The sequence below is a fragment of the Anoplopoma fimbria genome, chromosome 15 (genome assembly GCF_027596085.1).
Source record: "Anoplopoma fimbria isolate UVic2021 breed Golden Eagle Sablefish chromosome 15, Afim_UVic_2022, whole genome shotgun sequence".
Classification (NCBI taxonomy): Eukaryota; Metazoa; Chordata; class Actinopteri; order Perciformes; family Anoplopomatidae; genus Anoplopoma; species Anoplopoma fimbria.
Genome location: NC_072463.1, coordinates 3,025,813 through 3,045,289, shown reverse-complemented (window position 1 = coordinate 3,045,289; position 19,477 = coordinate 3,025,813). Strand labels below are relative to the sequence as shown.

At 44.2% G+C, this 19,477-nt stretch overlaps 1 protein-coding gene across 5 annotated transcripts in view; it reads left to right on the top strand.

Annotated features, from left to right (window-relative positions):
* numb (NUMB endocytic adaptor protein) overlaps nucleotides 1-19,477 on the top strand; it is a 41,991-nt gene that overhangs the window by 10,333 nt on the left and 12,181 nt on the right. For all 5 annotated transcript variants that reach the window (XM_054613702.1, XM_054613699.1, XM_054613700.1 and 2 more), the window contains exons 2-3: nucleotides 14,231-14,367; nucleotides 18,816-18,890. In XM_054613702.1, the coding sequence (XP_054469677.1) occupies nucleotides 14,242-14,367; nucleotides 18,816-18,890 (201 nt within the window). In that variant the 5' untranslated portion in view covers nucleotides 14,231-14,241. The remainder of the gene's footprint in view (nucleotides 1-14,230; nucleotides 14,368-18,815; nucleotides 18,891-19,477) is intronic.

Here is a 19,477-nt window from a genome sequence, read left to right as displayed (position 1 = left end):
ACTAATCTAATTTAGCCACACAGAGCTAACACAATTTCAGCCATTAAGACTTCCCATAGGTTTTAAAGTAGCCGTGGAAGCCCTGTTCTCCCCCCCTTCCCCTTGCGTGAGCTCCACCATAAATCTGCCGGGGTGAATAGCCAGGTAGCTCCAGCAGTTTGGCCCTTAATCTGTTGCGTAACTTGGTATTCTACAGTCGGCCTTCGGCTCGACACACCGACAGACACAAAGAGGCGAGCTCAGGTACGTGGAGAGAATTCCTGAAATGACAGCTGCCGGTGACTGCTACCGCTCCATTAACATTCACGCTCACAAGACCAGTTTGGTTGGATGATTCCTGACGTCAGTACAACCCGCTTTTGCATCATGCGGACTCCAATTACCGTTTGAGGCAGTTTCCCTTTTTCCCTCCTTTTGAAGGTAAATGTAGAGAAAAAACGGAGCACTCACAGGAATCTGGTTACATTCTTGTTTTTTAGGTCAACTCGCCTGACCTGTAGGGAAGTGAACAGAAGTGTGTGTCTGTGTTTGTGTTTCGGTGTGTGTGTGTGTGTGTGTTTTGGCCTGGTCTGACGGTCAGCGTAGAGATTGCATGTCTGTTCACTCAGCAGGAAGTTCCTTTTCCACTCCATCCTCTCATCACTCCTGCTGCTGGACAAACACTGCTACCGACACACACACACACACACACACACACACACACACACACACACACACACACACTGACCAATAGCACTGTGTTGCCATTTTACCAACCGTGTCGTTGGGATGAAAAGCTGTAGTATTGACTCAGCAGCTGGAGCCATGGAGCTGGTTGTCTGTGTGATATTGATTCTTCTGAGTATTTTTCCGTGTAATCTGCTTTCTGTCTATCGGCCCGTCCTTTTCACTCATCTCCGTCTCTTATTCACTTTCAGTATTTCATTCATCCTCATCCTTTCAAATCCTTTTTCCACGCTGTCACCACTTTGTACGCCTTTAGCTCTCTGTCATTTGTGTGTGTGTGTGTGTGTGTGTGTGTGTGTGTGTGTGTGTGTGTGTGTGTGTGTGTGTGTGTGTGTGTGTGTGTGTGTGTGTGTGTGTGTGTGTGTGTGTGTGTGTGTGTGTGTGTGTGTGTGTGTGTGTGTGTGTGTGTCTCTCCGTCTTCCTCCTTCAGCACGTCTGTGTTTTGGCGTATCAGAGTGACACACATACTCTCAAGTGGTACACACCATGCATCGTCAAGTGTCAAAAGTGTGTGTGTGTGTGTGTGTGTGTGTGTGAATGTCAGAAGCAGAGCAGTGCAGCCAGAATACATCCCCCCTCCCCCCAGCGATCTGTAGATGTTGATTGGGAGAGCAGGGAAGAGTGACGCACACATACTGACACCATTCCTCACTGCGGGGCTTTCCTCGCCTCTTATACACCCTAGATAGCCTGCATAAATGATTTTTCTGGTCCCATTAATACAACTTTAAAGACATTTTTATGGCATATTGACATTATTTGCTTGACTTATTCTGTTCCTGTGACCCCGGTTGAAAGTATCCTGATTATTTAGCAAAATGGGACTCTAAATTATCATTATTTATCCTACTTATTTGCCTTCCTTTTGCGTCTTGCATCAACATCTTTTTTCCAGAGCTCTGCTTTCATATTAGCACACAGGCACAGTCTGCTTTGCATCATATGTAGTGGCACTGTGGCTGTAAAAAAGTATCTGTGTGCTCTATAATGTCTGTTTACCAAGAAGTGGGATGGTAATTATGATACTGGTAATAACAGCCAGCTTTTAGTCATCCATAACAGTTGCCATGATAACCGCCAAATATAAGAATATTGTAAAGGGTCTGCAAACTATCACAGACAGCCTCGATTTACAACTTTCTCTTTATGCATTAGCACCACTTATAGGATAGAAAAATAATCCCCATGCAGTTAAATTCCTCCTGGATCATCTCTGAAGCTCATTTGGGGAGCATATTAATGGGCTCTGATCACTTCATCACTTTGTAGTTTTTCCCTTTGATGCCTAAATCGAATAAACGTTGATATTAACTGTACATTTTACTTGCGGCTGTCGGACCCAGTTACGTTGCTGCGAGTCAGTGCTCTGTAATCATGGCTTCTTTTCAGGAGGAAAAGTCATTTGGCAGCTGCAGGGCAGACTTCTCCTATAGGCCGCCTTAAGGAAGGAAGGAAGGAAGAAGGATGAGTGAGGACTGTAGGGAGGAGGATAAGCGGCAAACAGGCGCCTATGACTTCTCACCATTTAAAGAAACACGTGAATATAACAGAAAAAGTAAGCAGTAAGCAGCATATTTACACAAACTAAAAGACCTGTGTGGTCAATTAAAAGTAATAGAAAAAAGGGATTTCAACTTATTTTGTGAAAACTTCCTAGAGAATTAAACCCTACGTTGGATTGGTGGTTAAATTGAAAGCGTTTTTACATTTAGGAGCAGGGAGGCGGCAGCATGCTGTGTATGTCAGCAGTAATGAATGCATTTCAAAAAACTCTATACACTTGTGTGTATCGAGTGTGTACCAGATGTGGTGTGTACCAGATGTGGTTAAATCAGAAATGACAGTGCTGCTGGAGCACAGGAAGAACTGAGTGACGGCTGAGGCATGACGTTCACCACAGAACGCCTTAAACCCCATCGCTCTACTGTTGATAACATCACCTTATGATATTTCGTTTTTTTCCCTCTCTTGTGAGTCAGCAGCTCTGCAGGTAGTGCTCTCTAGCACCCGTCTCTTTTCATGTCTGTGTTAATGCTAACAAGTCGACGCTGAGACAACCGGACCTGTTTTTAACTTGACACAAACCAAATGTCTGGTGCGACACAGTGCAAAGCTATTCTTCTCGGGAAGCTTGTGGTTAAATCATCCGCTTGTTGACCGGTAACAGGTTTACACCTTGACATCTACTGTGGTTGTAAAGCTAATGTTGACACATGGGACTTTAAACAAAAGATTGTGACCGTCTCTATCTACTCACTAACCCATGTCGACCCTCCGGGCTCAGGTTTCAGCAAGTTTAGAGACTGACAGAAGAGAAATACTGATCCAGGAAGTTCAGCTATCACTTTTGGTCAGCGGGGATCTTCTGGATTAATGTGCTCTTAATATATGAGCACAGGCACAGTCCCGGGATATAAACTGCAATCTTAGATCAGCTTCTTCCTCCGAGACTCTACAAATGTGCTAACGCTCGCTGTTGTGAGTCAGCCAGAAGGAGGATTAATAGATCATGTATTAACAGCACTTTTACTGAGGCCTGGTGAATATGTAACGTTGTCATCCGTGTGTTTCTTCAGGGTCAATGCGGTGCTCCGGTAGAATACTCCAGTCTGCAGTATCTGGCCTGGTTTTCTCCACCTCGCTGCAACTCTTAACTAATGGCACTTTACTTCTCTCAAGAACAGCCAAACTTAATAATGGAGCCATTTTGGCTCTGGGGCCGTGAGACGCTGAGGTCGTCCGTCTCACTTGTGCATGTGTGTGTCGCACGAGCTTTTTGTCTATTTGAGAGTGTGTATTGTGTTCATGTTTATGGGTGTATGGCAGGTTTAGGGTTTATGCAAGTGTGTATCCACTTCTGCTTATGTGTTCTCTCTGCTGCTGCTGCTCTGTGTGTGTGTGTGTGTGTGTGTGTGTGTGTGTGTGTGTGTGTGTGTGTGTGTGTGTGTGTGTGTGTGTGTGTGTGTGTGTGTGTGTGTGTGTGTGTGTGTGTGTGTGTGTGTGTGTGTGTGTGTGTGTGTGTGTGTGTGTGTGTAATGCAGTGATGTCAAGGGGAAAAAGTAAACATGGTTTCCATGAGTAGCTTTTTCGCTCCGAGGTTTTTGCTCAAAGTTTCCTAGCAGAGGTCACTGCTGGAGTCGGTGGCAAAGTGTTGCGGGTTCGCTGGTAAGTGATCTCCTGTGAGGAGGTCGAGCTTCTGTCTCACGGTTTGCAAAACAAATAATGTAAGACGGCGGTTCTTCTGTGGTTTTAAGAGAACGGAGCACATGGCGGTGCAAGTTCGAGCCGGTGTACAAACTCACCGCCACTTCATGAAGACGTCTTCCCCATGGCGGCCACATTTCTTTTGCTACCTATTGTGTTCTCGGCAGCAGTCGCCCATAAAGAGAGACCAGGATTGATGGAGTTGGGGCACTCAGACCACTACATCAACCCCCCCTCTCTCTCTCTTCAGCAGGCTTTCAGTCAGCAGCCCCCCTCCACAGCATGCCCATAGTGTTTACAGCTCTCTTCACTTAATTGAAACCCCACTCCATTTCACATCCTGGCACCTCCAGCAAGACATTTTTAAAATGCTGTTTTTGGAGCAAAAGCAAAGGGCGTAAATCTTAAAGATGCCTTTTCGATGCCCCCACCCCCACCCCCGTGTGACGTTATGGGAGCAACCAAGCCCATTGATTCAGTCTGTGAATCATCTCCGGGGCATGCCTGAGGGGGTGTGCAGTGACAGTGATTTGCCACTCCCCGGTGCCAGGGTATTGCCCCGCTCGTTTAAATGTGGCCTCAGCTGTTGCCCAAAGTGGTGTGTGGCGCAACGGCTGGTTGGTTGACTTATTGTTGGACTGGGACACACACACACACACACACACACACACACACACACACACACACACACACACACACACACACACACACACACACACACACACACACACACACACACACACACGTATAAAGCCAGATCCTCAGATTCTGACACAATTAGAGGTGGCAGGAGAGAAAAGCAACTCTGCGACTGTAGAATCAGCAGTTGGGGCTCTACTTTCCCTCCTCTGTCTCCTGACCCTGACCCCCGGTCGGCCGTGTGCGCTCAGGAAACGGAGGTCACCGGGTCTCGCTGGGGGCGGGGAACAGATTGAAGGACTCTGAAATGATTCAGTGGCAGACGGGGAGCGAGTGAGTCGTGCAAACAGTAGCCAGCGCTCCTATTCCCACCATTTCCTTCCTCCGTGGAGAAACCACCCATTTGTACCCAGTCCTCATCTCTCTCTCTCTATGACTCTTGTTCCGTCCATTCTTAAGCCTCCTAAAATTAGATGCTTTTCAGGAATAAAGATGACACACATCGTCCTCCTGACTTTAGCACATTTCAGTAGTTTTATTAGCTCAGCTTTGCTCTCAAGCTAGTGATGCTTTGTACATTTGGCTGATGTTGACAGAACAAGACAGTTACAGTCCGCTGATCATCGTTTGTTTTGCACCTGTCCCTTTTTGATGTGCGTCCATCTTTTCGTCACGGTGTCGGGTTTTGTCCGTGGGTCACTGTACGGACACATGCTGTACCTGGCAAATAAAGCGTTTCTGATTATTGTTGTGACCCCGACGGAGCAAAGTGTACAGATCACGGAAGCAGAGAGAGCGGCGTGGCGAGCCGGAGCAGCTGGCGATGAGTAACACTTGTTTACTGACCATCTCTAATTCCACCGGCTCGGACACACTGTGACGGCTGCTGCTGTTTTATTGTCGAGTAGTTTTTCTTTCCTTTTTTTAATGCTATTTATTTTAATGTTAATGTTCAAGCTTTTTGAAGTCAATTATGTGATGAGGGTGGGGGGTGGGTGTCAAAAATCTGATTTGCGAGGTGAAAACAATGCTTTCTGTGAACCCTTTAGATGCCATTGTACTTGTTAAAGTGTGATACAGCTTATGATGTTCTACAGTATCAGTCAAAAGTTTGGACACACCTTCTCATTCAATGGTTTTCCTACATTGTAGATTAATATTGAAGACATCCAAACTATGAAGGAACACATATGGAATTATGTGGTAAACAAACAAATGCTCAACAAACCAGAATATGTTTTATATTTTACATTCTTCAAAGTAGTTGAATGAGAAGGTGTGTCCAAACCTTTGACTGGTGCTGTACACATTCTGTGCTTTATTACTCTACACTGTACATTATGATATACTACATTGCACCTTTTATATTAAACTGTTTATCCCACACAATATTATACTTTTAATTACTATTATTTGTTGTATACTATTCTGGCTTACATTGCTATCGTTGATGGGATAAATATACTATATATTGCTGCTCCTAACCACACCACTGTCACTTTGATTGAGACTGGCATTGTTTATAGAGTGCTTGCATTGCAATTTTAAGTCTAATTGCTCTAAGTTTGTTTCTTTTAATCTATTTTCATAGCTTCCAGTTATAATGATCTTTTTTTCTTTTCTTTTTTTTTTTTTAAACCCATCTTTATGTACTTTGTGCTGCTACGACACCTAATTACTCCTCCAGGGATCAATTAAGGCAATAAATGTTATAACAGAAAAAAACGGCTAATTTGATAAGAAACCTTTTGCAAAACTCACAAGAACGATCATCTTGCATTACTAATAGCCTATAACAAATATTTAAATCCCTACTGAAACGCAAATGATAGTGTCAAATGATAGATAATCCTATTGAAACAACACTACGACCTTTTAAATCGTTCTTTTTTCGATTGAGCTTTATCGCTGCAGTGATTGCTCACATCAGCCAGTATTAACTCTGCTTTTATGTGACATCTGGACCAAATGTGGCTCTCTTGAGAGAAACGAACCAAATTTCTATTATTTTTGGATATTTCAAAAGTTGGACTCATGGGAAAGGTATCTTTATCCCCCCCCCCAAAAAAAAAAAAAAAAAAAGTCTCATCACAGAGCGCAGATAAACTCTGCACACTCTCAGCAGTGATACCAATACTTCAGTACAGACAGTTGTATACAATGCCACTGAAGAGACTCCATTCAGGTCAGACGGCCCCCCGAGTTTCAAACTGTGATGCAGTAATTAATTCTCTGCCGATGCATGTGACCCAGAATACATCATTCCGGGGTTAGCGCTAACGATTGGCATTAATGAAGGGAATCAGTATGAATGTCAATATCATTAAATCCATCGCAGCCCTGAGCAATAACGTTACATGTCGACCATACTTGTATTGTATTTGCTGTACAGTAATAGGTAATGAAAACACAGAGCGATTGGCTGGTTCACCATAAACTTGCCAACCTGGATGCCAGAAAGCAGATTGCCCTGACCTTTGACCCTGATCCTGGTTTGACATGGTTATTGGGGGTTCCTCATTCCCTTGTGTGCCCTAGCATTGCTTCCCTTTTTGATGCATCGCACATCACTCTCTCTCTCTCTCTCTCTCTCTCTACCACTCTTTTTTTTTTTTTTTTTTTTTTTTTTTTTTTAACATAAGCATGCCAAGCCACAAAGCGGGGGCCGGAAAATTGGATTACCACAGTAACAGCATTTTTCAAATTCTCTCTTCATATGGCCGTTTGGGAGCAGAACAAACTGAGGCGCTATCACCTTCAAGTCGCCCGGCTCCCCGATAACGGGGCGAGGGGGGCTGCTTTGCATTACGCATGGCCGGCCTTATTGATTGAGTCTATATTATCTACGTTGCTTTCCAAACAATAAACTCAGATAACATGGAGTTCCCTGAGCAAGAGCAGCACAGAATGGGATGAAGAGTATCGGCTGGCACAGCGGTGGGGCGAGTCATGAAAGGAGACAGTGAGGCCTTTTTGGTCTTGACTCGCTGCCCGTTCTCTCTCTCTTTCTCTCTCACGCTCACTCCCTCTCCTAGCCTCTCCCTCCCTCCCTCCCTCCCTCGTCTCTTTTTTCTGTAACCCAACCGCAGTACTCATCCCTAGGATCCTTCTGCAAGGATTAATCAGTTTTCCATTCCTGGAGAGATTATTCAAATACTGTTACATCTACAGCCAGCAGCAGAAATCCCTCCCTGCTTCTCCGGGCAGCAGCACAGCACTGACTGAAGGAAAAAGTCTTCCTCTCTTACGCTCTATTTTAAGAGTCCGACTTACTACTCACCGCCGTCGTTGACTCCGTGATTATTGTCCTGTCAGTACTTTGATGATATTGCACGTGAGAGTCTTTAGAGAGCTCCATGCTTTTTTTTTTTTGTCATTCATTACTGCTCATTTCTGTGTACATGAACACAGAGAGCGTATACATGGTCCTTGTGTAATCGCCCTCATTAGTGTTGGTAGGAGAACAGCCAGAGATCCTCACTGCACCAGACTGTCGGAGCTGTGACGGCTCCAGCAGGGTTCAGATCCTGCTTTCCTACTCCAAAGCCCTTACCCCCTTTTTTTTCTCCCCCCCCAACCCCCTCCCTGCCTCCCTGTCCTCCATTTACACCCATTATATTCCATTAGTCATTTAGCAGATGCTTTTTATCCAAAGCGACTTACAATCAGTGTATTCAACATAGGTATTCAAGAGAACTACTAGTCACCAGAAGTCATAAGTGCATCTCCTTTCTTAAACAAGCATCTAAAAGCATAAACCAGAGCAAAAGTATAGAAACAAACTAATACGAATACAATAAGTGCAACAATAATACAATAATAAGTGCAACAAACTAATACGAATACAATAAGTGCAACAACTAATACTACACCCTTTATGTAGTTCAGAATAAGTAAATTAAAACTGCCAAAGTGGTGTTTTAATCTTTTGCTTCTCTAGCAGCTGGTGCTTGGAAATGTTTTTGTCCAATGTGTAAGTGAGTAAGATCTGTGAAGATTACACCTGTCATGCAACCGTTGACTCTAAGTAAAAAAAGTACCTCAGTAGGATATTTACCTTGCTGTTCAACAATACCAAGAAGTCATTCGTTGAAGAGGCAGATAAATAAATTCCAAAGACAGTAACTTTAGTAAACCAGACACAAAAACAGTGCATGTTGCATAAGGAGGGCCACTCACTTGGGAAAACGTTGTGTTGTGTTGTGTACCGCCGTGGCTTTTGCTCTTCTCTTTATAGATGTACAAACGGCAGAATGTTTGGAATCACTCTGTTTTTATATTTAGCCGCGTTTGTCTGCTTCACTTGAAAGTCTAACGCCGGGGCCCATTAATGCTCACAAAGATCATAAAATCTGTGAAGTTTTTTCGCCAGGAGTCGGAGGCTATTACTGTTTGTTCTGCTGCAGTTTTGATTCGCCTCCTTATTTTTCATTGATTTTGATTTTAGTTTGAATCCAGTTAAAAACAACTTTGAAGACGTTCTGTTGCTGTGAGGAAATGTGTCTTATTTTAATGAGGCTGGAACGAATGCAAACCTGAGGGAAGCTTAATTCAGTTTTGAGCTACCTCTCAGCTGTTCTCCTCATCCTAACCTCCTACTCTTCTCCATCCTAATTATTTTACTTCCTTCCATCGCTCCTGACACTTATTCTAACTTCCCCCTTCTGTTCACTGCACCGTGGCAGATTTCGGTGCTAAATCTTTTCCTCTCACCTTTCCTCCCTCCTTGCCTTTCTTCTTTCTGGCTAAACCCACCTCACATGACCCACACCCAGCCAACCTCCCACCCGAACACTCCCCCCTCACTGCTCATTCTGTGCTCTGCCTGGCCTCCATCCCCATCGCTGCTCACCACGCTGCCAACACAACACACACACATACACACATTAGAGATTCTTATGGTTGTCACACAGCTGTTAATGCAGATTTCATACATAAACTCCATGTTTAACTTGGGATAATGAACATGTGAACATGTGGTCAACCCACGTTGGGACTTACCCGTCTGCTTGCACAGCTTAATTCTGTTTGTCGCGGTTTGACACAGACCTCCCTCTGCGTCTGTAGTTCAGTTCCCTTCGAAATAAAGTGTGAATACTTCCTAAGTTTTTTCACTTGGCATATACATTTTTTTATGATAGATGCTCTCATTTGAAAGCAATACATAAACAGAGCGAGTCGAGGTTTGGATGCTCTATGCTGGTTCAAATAAATGGCAAGTGTTGATCTATACGAGGCCGTTGTGTCAGCCTGAAAGCGGTCAAAAGGGGTAAAAAAAAACTACAGCTGGATGCCTTTTTTAGTGAAGAAAATGTTAACTGCTTGTCGGGGTATTCATATCACATTCCTGCAAACGGTTGCTCATGTTGAACACACGCTGCAGGTGCATATGCTTGGCCGAGCACAGACATTCATGCACGTATGTACACAAATGCAGCGAACGTACGCTCTCCTTCCCACGCACGAGTATATGTGCTTTCACTTACGTTCCTGCTCTCCTCTTACTCGTCTCTCCTAGACTCTGCAGCACGCCAGAGAGAAGGTGTGTGTGTGTGTGTGTGTGTGTGTGTGGGTTGTGAGCTGGCATAAGTGTTAAGTGATTTAGAAGGTGAGTTTAGTAAAGTGCTGTGAGAGGAGGCATTCCAGTTTTAGGGGCATTAATGTTCAGACCTCGGCCTGCGGTATGAAACAAGTGTTCCTCCTCTTGTCTGTCCCACGTTTTCCAAAATGAGATCTCGTGGCAGGAAATGTCCTTTTGTTCTGCTTTTCAGTCTGAGCTGGTGGCTTTTTCCATCCCAGAATTTACCATCAGTTGTTTTAGAGGCTTTCCTCACCAACCCCACATGTCAAAAACTCTTTTCGGAGAAGTTATACAATAACCGGCTGGTCACAAACTGGAAAAACAACACTTGCTCCACTGCAAAGACTCGACAAACAAACACTGGAGGCACAAGACAAAGAGTTGTCAAGTTACCCTCATTGGATTAAGGCTGGACTCAACTATTCGACTATTATATTATATAGTAGGTTGGGTAGATGTTTGGTTTTCAATTTCTGGATTCAGATTTGGTTTTTTTTTAACCCCTAAGGATTACAAATATGTGTAAAACACACCAAATCTCTTTTGCAAATGTTTTTTTTTGTGGTCAGTAACAGCTAACCGTATGAGCAATACTGTAGAATAACAGTATGCTTAAAATGTATCATTTTAATTAAACAGAAAAACACGTGTGGCAGCGCTAAGCCGTTCCTTTTAGCCGAGAGTCCTCATGCTGTTGAGATGTTGGGTCTGACGCTATGACCGATGCCTCTACAAACAAGTAGTCATATAATCTGTTGTTTATACAGCGATATTGATTAGTGCAGCTTTAACATTTTCTGGTTCCAACTCCTGTAATGTGAGGATTTAATGGTTTTTCTTGTTTTCTTTCTTCATCCTCCAACACCAAAACACAGCTGTTTTAAATTCTGGAGAGGCTATAAGAAAACGAGATGACTGTTTTTGATAAAACACCGCCTACCTAAAACTAAAACTTCCCCAACCGGCCTTTCTACAGTATCACAAACAAACCAGTTTTCTTAAAGATGTGTGTGTGTGTAAAAAAAACAAAAAAAAACCACAAGCTCTGTTTACGTATTTAGAAGATGTGTTTGGAGTCTAGTCTGAATTCAAGATGACAACATTTACTAAAGATGCCTGCATAACCTATCGGAAACTAATGCTTTTAATTTGTTGCACCAGAGACGAGGTGCTCCGGAGCAGACAAATGTGTTTCCCTGCTGCTCCTCCTCTTCACTCTGCAGACTGGAAGCATGCAGCCTGTCACTGGCACCGCAGTGAGCCCAAACATGATATGACCTAAATAAACCAGTGTGTTATAGGAGAGAGCGGGAGTGAGGGATGAAGCAATGCTTCTTTTTTTTTTTTCTCTCACCCAGTCGCCTTGTTTTCAAACACTTCACTCCACTGCAGGCTGCAACTTGCATATACGTGCACAGTCAAACACACTTTTAGGCACACTGGAGTCGGACTGGGTGCCTTTTTTTTTTTTTATTGTGACACCTGCAGAGGTTGTTGGCTCGTACTACAAAACAGGTGCTTTCACACCTCTAAGCCCCCCCGCTTTACACCTCGTAAGTCGCCAATTCTGCCCCTTTTACAACCGCTCACCTTGTCAATTTGTGTGTCTGCTTACACTTTGGCTCAGGGGTCATGATTGTGAGACCACACAGTAGAAAAATAGGTATTGGATGTGTCACACAACATGTGGAAAAATGGCGACAAAACTCCACCAACTAACTACAGCCAAAATCTCTTCTCGAATTTGACTTGCAAAGCTGTCTGTGCTTCCACTTATATGCCTAAGTGACCGTCATTTAGCAGTCGTACTTAGTTTCTAAAGTCTAGTTGTCTTTTAAAAATAAGCAGCAGGTTTAACTTTTTTCACGTGTCTTTTTTTAAAGTGCACTCCGGCCATTTGAAGTGCAGAAATATGCTAATCCACACTAGTCCACACTACTACGTTTCCATGTTAAAACCATCTCCTTTGCTACGTTTACACCGAGCGTCCACACTACGGTGTTTAAGAGCACCGAACAACAGATATGTTAATAAGTTATTAAGATAAATAAGTTAGAAAAAGTCAGGTCTTCCTCTAGTGTGGCCCACCCTAACCGCAAAAGTTTTAAAAGCGATGATGTAGCCACCGGCGTTGGCTACTTGATTGGGTCTTTGCAGTCAGTTTTAAATGAAAACGCATTAGTTTGGAAGCAGCCTCAGGCTCTTGAGAGCTTTCCGGGGGTCCATGGTCCACTGCAGGTCGCCCCTTTAGTGACAGTAGGAAGTTTGGTGTGTGTGTGTGTGTGTGTGTGTGTGTGTGTGTGTGTGTGTGTGTGTGTGTGTGTGTGTGTGTGTGTGTGTGTGTGTGTGTGTGTGTGTGTGTGTGTGTGTGTGTGTGTGTGTGTGTGTTGTGTGTGTGTTTCGGTGGCCTGGTCAGGGATGAAAGCTCCATTGTGTGCTGCCCAGAGAGCTGGAGCCTGGCACGGACAGATAAGAGAGAGCCTCACCTCAAACACACTTACTACCCCCATCCAGTACGGGCTCCCAGGACAGGTTTCATTATGCAAACAGACAGCTCGGTCCTGTGAGAGTGTGTGTGTGTGGGGGGGTTAGTCGGTGCATATGTGTGCGAGTGAACGCTGCTATGTTCTGCTTGTTCTCGTGTGTGTGGACAGTCAGCTCTCCTGGATTATCGACCTTTAATCCCGCTCGATCCTCATCAGCTCAGAAGTTATCGGGTGCAACTTGTTAGCGAAGGAGTATTCGTGCTGCTCGATGTTTAAAAAGTCAGAACTGCATGGCTGAATGACTTCTGGTCCTCAGTTATGAGCTCTGCTGGGAGAGACGTGAGCCAGGCTTTCTGTGATGGATGCACCTCTCACTTCTAGTTTGGATCAGCAACTTTTAATTGGGTCTCTGCTGTTTTTTTTTTTTTCTTCTGCCTAATCTCCTCCCAAAGCCAAGAAAGACATACATGCACTGTTTTAAAGTCGTGCTTTTAGCCTAATTAATTGTGCTGCGTTGAGATTTTCTGAGAATGTCAGTGTTGGAACCTGCTGTTGACTCATTAACGTTGGTTATGATTAAGGCTGCCCTCGAACAAAGAAGATCCTAAATCCCTATTTATGGACTAAGAGGGGGCAGCCCTAGTTCTGATTACATCGAACAAAGTAACTGCTCAGTTCCCAGAAGGCAGTGAGATCATTAAAGAGGTCTGACAGGACAACAAACGTGAGCTGTCAGATGATCACACCAGTGTAAAATAAACCAATAGTTTAGTCAGATTAGTAACCTATTTATTCAGATGTTAAACCAGAAGTAAACACACTGATAATGTTACTCATAAAGCCCCTAAACCACCTTACTGGTCTGAAGCTGGACCAGTAAGGTGGGTTTGTCAACTATGTTGAGTTAGAATGGGAAGTTTTGGAAGTTTAATTTGTTTTATTACAATTGATGTTAAAGTTGGAAATAAGGTCATTACATGTCATGCAGAAGCCTTAATTCAGTAGCCAAGATGTTAATTGCAAATATTAAAATGGCAAAATAAGAAATTGTGATAATTAACAGTGAATACAAACATTCTGGATTGCCTATTAATAATTATAATAATATAGTAGCCCTGGTAAATTAATGAGGTACATTTTTCTCTCCGCACGGCAGCAAACTGTCCTCTGTTCCCTTTTTTATTTGTGCTGGCTTGCCTCCTAACGTTACAAAGACTCTTACTTTAACTCTTTTGTTCCTCCCGGTGAGTCAGAGAGACGACAGTTTATCGTGTTGCGCACTGATGTCAGTGTTTAAAATATTCCTATTTACAGGCACAATACAGGACGTATGAAACGGTAGTCTGGCAGCAATTTCACCAGCTTCTTATCCGTTATCAAACACAGGAAGTTGACTCATTACTGTGTTGACATACACTATTGGCTGCACGTGAATTGGTACATTTCCTAAACATACAATCATTACTTAATATGTTTCCTTTCCTTTTTTTTTGTGTTTCTGCTTCCAGTCGATGCTTTACTTTTTTTTTGTTTTGCTGCTGCTGCCCAAATGTTCTCCCCGGGAGATTAATAAAGTCTCTCTCTCCACTCACAGGGAGCTCAGCGATGAATAAGCTACGGCAGAGCTTCCGCCGGAAGAAAGACGTCTACGTGCCGGAGTCGAGTCGGCCGCACCAGTGGCAGACGGACGAGGAGGCCGTCCGCAGCGGCAAATGTAGCTTTGCGGTCAAGGTGACTCTCCCTCACACATGAATACACCTTTTATACAAAACCTCAGAGATATACAAACTCTCTCACACACACACACACACACACACACACACACACACACACACACACACACACACACACACACACACACACACACACAGAGTGCACTCACGTCTCTGAGATGCTGCCGGGCTCCCCAAGGACGCCTCTTGTGATTAATCATAAGAATTCAGAGACTGTGAGCACCGCTTTTATCTAGGTTTTTTTTTGTTTTTTTTCCTGCTGTAGCCTTCCAAACCTGTGGGATGTGTGCACACATAATTGATTTTCTGGCCTCCATGTGCAATCAAAACCACTTGAATCATCAAGCCAACGATACAAAATTTAAGAAAATGTTTCATTATAGCTGATGAAAAACAGCGACTCAGTAGGCGATGCGGTATCTCTCTACACACCGTATGTACGTTCAGTTCTGTGCTGCAGCTGATGGAGTGGACAGTTTGCTGTGTTTTGGCAACAAAACCTTCCACTTTTGCAAACAGAACTGCAACGGAACACTTCCTCTTATCGCATTGGCCCCAAACGCTCTCCTCACCCAGAATAAAGGGGAATTGAAAACCACGGAGTGGAGAAAGAGAAAGTCCTCCTACGAATATATGAACCTTGTGGCTGGCCAAACGGATTTGGATTGTAGGCTACATTACATGAAAGTGTACAGGTTATGGTGTTGATGTTGGAAAAAAAATATATATATATTAAAAGCGAAGGTGTGTGTGTGTGTGTGTGTGTGTGTGTGTGTGTGTGTGTGTGTGTGTGTGTGTGTGAGTGTGAGTGAGTGTGTGTGTGTGTTACGCCCTAGATTCAAGATCTACTCTAAGCTGTATTCCAAATGTCCCCTCGCCACACACACACACCTTCCCTCCCCCACCTGCTCCCCATAAATTGTCCTCTTCGCTGTCCTCTTCGCTCCATTTGTTTTCTCACACGTCTTTTAAATGTATCTGAACTACTTCTTCTCACATTTCGTTTTGATTCCCAGCTGTCTTCAAGCAGGCAACATTGTCTTTTGGTATTTGTCCTTAAAGAGACACAATTGTCTTGTCAAAGAAAAGAGGTTTCATTAAAGTACTGCAGTTTTCTTTCATTTTCTTGAAGGTGCTCTGCCTACATACGGCAACAAAAGACCGCTTTGTAACTGTAACCACCAAACATTACTTTAACTCAGATAAAGGACCATTGTTGCAGCGTCTGTTCTAAAAAATCTTCCCGTAAGCAGTCGGTAAATAACAGATCAGCCTCTGTGGTCAAAAAGAAAATCATCTTATCTCTCATTGTCATGCCTCCTTTCACATACTTCTGCAGCCGCACACACACACACACACACACACACACACACACACACACACACACACACACACACACACACACACACACACACACACACACACACACACACACACACACACACACACACACACACACTTCTCCACCAGCGTTTTTTTTTTTTTTTTCCTCTGCACTGGCTTTCATCATGCCGGTGCAACCTACCATGCTGCCCCCCCCTCCTCCTGCTCCCGTCTCCTGCTCTAGGTGCCTCCTGGGAGCACAGTCGTGTGTGTGTGTGTGTGTGTGTGTGTGTGTGTGTGTTTTAAGTAGTTGCAGTGAAATAATCACTGACTGCCGCACTAAAGAGCAACCAATAGAGGGGGAGGAGAGGAGATGCAGAGGCGAAGAAAGGTTGTTTTCAAAGTGGTGTGGAGGGAAAAAACAGGGAGGTGGAGCGGCGCTGGAGTTAAGATGGGGTGAAATGAGCCTTTAATGTTGGGGGCTTGGAGCTCCCCCCCCTACATAGCGCCCTCTGACAAGCATTGTAAAAGCCCAGTCCTAGTATGATTACCACATCTGCATTTTCTACCCCCTACTTTATTTATTTTTTTGCTTGCGTCTGTCGTTTTCCATCTGAAATTGCAGTGACAGACTATTATTTATGATTCAAGGTGATTGTCAAAGGCATGAAAATGTTGATTTGCTTCTTTGTATGGAAATGTCAGTCTTATGAGACTGCTGAAGGCTGGAGATGGATGCGAGATCAGATTAAATTGCTTATGCGTGTTGCTTCCCAACTACAACAGAGAATGATCTGCATGTAGATGTCCTTGGTGCGTTTTTTAAACTATGTAGACTTATTCATACGGAAATGAACGTGTGCAGGTTTGTCTGCAGCTATTCACGCTTTGGAAATGAGTTTAAAGGGTTCACATACAGCATGAACTTGGTGTTGAATCTGACACAATCTTTTCACTAAAACTGATTTATGGCCAAATACCATGAATGAATTCCTGGAACCCATTTGGATAACATCTAGAGGATTTACACCAACAAAGCCAAGTCCAGTTGATTTACATTGATGAATGAGAAATCTGACCTTCAGGGCTTCTGAGATGGAGGTGCTGATGGTGTTTTCAGCTGTCTCCCCTGTTTTAAAGCCGTATCAACCCAACAGCGGTTTCCAGCTACATATTTCCCCAAAAGTTGAATATTTCTTCACGATAAGATAAAATGTGAATACAGGGCTGTTCTTTTTTTACTGTCAGTCCGTTGTCTTGACCCCTGTCCTCCTTATCATCGGCTGATTCAAATGTTTACAAAAAATGTGAATTTAAGTACATCCCAGGGTTGCACATGGTGTTACCACTGCTGGCCCTCTACAGCTGGAAAATCAACCCAGAGAGCAGGGAAATGTAAATACAATAGCTCTCGTCGTTCCTCATCAAACACAAACAGTGACGGAACAATTACACAAGAATCGTGATGTATAAACTGAATCTAATCCGAGCCCACTGTGGGATTAGAATTAATCCCGGAGTGGGCCCACAAACAAACCTGTGTTTCAGCACCAAATTACCCCACACATGTACAACAGACTGCTCAGGAGATGCTCATATTTGGTATTAAAAAGGTGCTTTGATTGATTGCATCTGTGTCATTGTGAATGTTTAAGCCTCTAGATTGTTGCTGCCGGCTAGTTGCTCACAGGACGGAGTGAGATGCTACATGAAGCATCTGTGGTTTGACACTTGAAGCCTCCCCTGCGTTTACTCATCTCACCTCAGCCCCGTCTGACCCCCCGTTAGCGACGCTGCTGCTTTCAATGTCCTCGCTAACCCTCAGCCTCGCCTGTGCATCAGTATTGTCCCTGTGTTAACGTGTGTGTGTGTGTGTGTCTCTGTGTGTGTTTGTGTATACACATGTGTATTCCAACACGCCGACAGTGTGACTAACAGCTGTGGCGTCACACTTTCAAAATAGCAGGGCCGCAGGGTGTGGGGGGTGACAAGCGCGCGGGGGGGCGTCACCTGGTGTGTGTGTTTGTGTGCGTGTGCGTGTGCGTCTATACGGAAAGGGTAAGGACTTCCTCCCCGGCCCCGAACGCACAATGGCTACTGGGGCGGTCAGGGTTGTGACTTGGGAGTGACACATGCTGCTTCAGGTCTTTGAGGAGGCGGAGGTTGGAGCTGGAGGAGGCGGACTCTTCTGTTCCGTATTCAGTAGCAGTTAATAATCCTGATGTCCTGATGTGGGTTGTTCCACGGTTGGACCCCTGAGCTGAGTCTGACAGATCCTGATGCGTCTCATCTCATTATTCATTAGATTCTAGATGGCTGCTATGTTAATTATGTGTCTTTATTAATGTGGCATACATAGTAGGACCTCTGCTTTTTATCCTTGAAGGTCCCTGTTATACACTCTATATTTTTGTCAGTGGAGGGAGGTCATAGTTCCCTCTTTAATATCTTTATATTCCTGTGAAAACATCTCCTTCAACCAACTTTATCACTCATCATAATGTAACTCAATGGAACCTCCGTGTGTTAGCTGTTAGCTCCGGTGCTGCTAACGTTACTAGCTCTCCTCCTGTAGATTTCAACCCAGATTTGTTGTTCACAATGTAAAATCATTGCATGTTTTTACCGAATACCGGCAGATGGCGATCTCACAGATCAGCTACGGTCCGTTCCATCACTATGTCCCACTATGATCAACTGCGGGAAGCTTTGGAGAACTATATTGTTGAGATTTACCGTACCAAAAAATATACAGCAGCTTCTTTTGCCTTTCTTATGCGTTTGTTTTTCTCATATAATCACTTCCTCATAGAATTACACACTTGCTGTTTAGATTTACCCACTCGCACATTTATATTTCTCCGGGGAGGTGTTTAGCATTTTTCTCCATAGACAAAAAATTAGATATCAACTAGGGAGCAGTTGAACTTTGACCTCAACATGGTAATTAACTAGGTGTGTAAATCAGCAGCGCCGGCCTACCAGGGGATGTTAGAGCGTCTTGACTCATTTAAACACCCGATCTCATTGCAGAGTTTATTAACGTAACCTTAGACTTCGGGAAAGGTCTGTCCCAGCATTACTCACCCTCTCTCTCTCTCTTTCTGTCTCTCTACCCTGCAGTACCTGGGACATGTGGAGGTGGAGGAGTCCCGAGGCATGCACATCTGCGAGGATGCAGTGAAGCGGCTTAAGACGGTAAGTTTCACTAGAAAAACCCCTCCGTACTTCCAGGAACGAGGCACCTAAATACCAGACATCCTACTCCCCTTTTTTTTTTTTTTTTTATATCTTCTCTTCCTGTAGTTTCCTTCACAGTGCTTCCACCAACATCCCACTGACTCCTTCCAACATTTCCTTTTATTTCTCAGCAGCCCCCCCCCCTTCACCTGTCACCAAGCAGTTTGGTTCTTTTTTTATTGTTTCATTGTTGTTTATTCCTAGTTTACTCTGTACATCGAGGCCCGACGGTGGCTGATTGTTGCCGTTTGTCAGCGGGGGTTCTCCACCCATGGTGACCCTCAGAACGTCTCTTCCTGTCTCTCACTCTCCTCGTGCTTCTCTCTCTCAGCCAGAGGAGATAGGCCGGCGTGTACTTCCTGCTGCAGGAGATTCCGGTTGAGTTGCGCTAAGAGAACAAATTCCGGTTTAGGGAGCAAGGGGAGGAGGGGAAGGGGGGGAAACCGTGGAGCAATTTTTCTTTCCTTGTTGACAGTTGCCAGGACTCCACCCAAAAGTCTTAAGCTCCTGTGAGAAAATGAGGCTGATTCTCTGTCGTCAGGGCC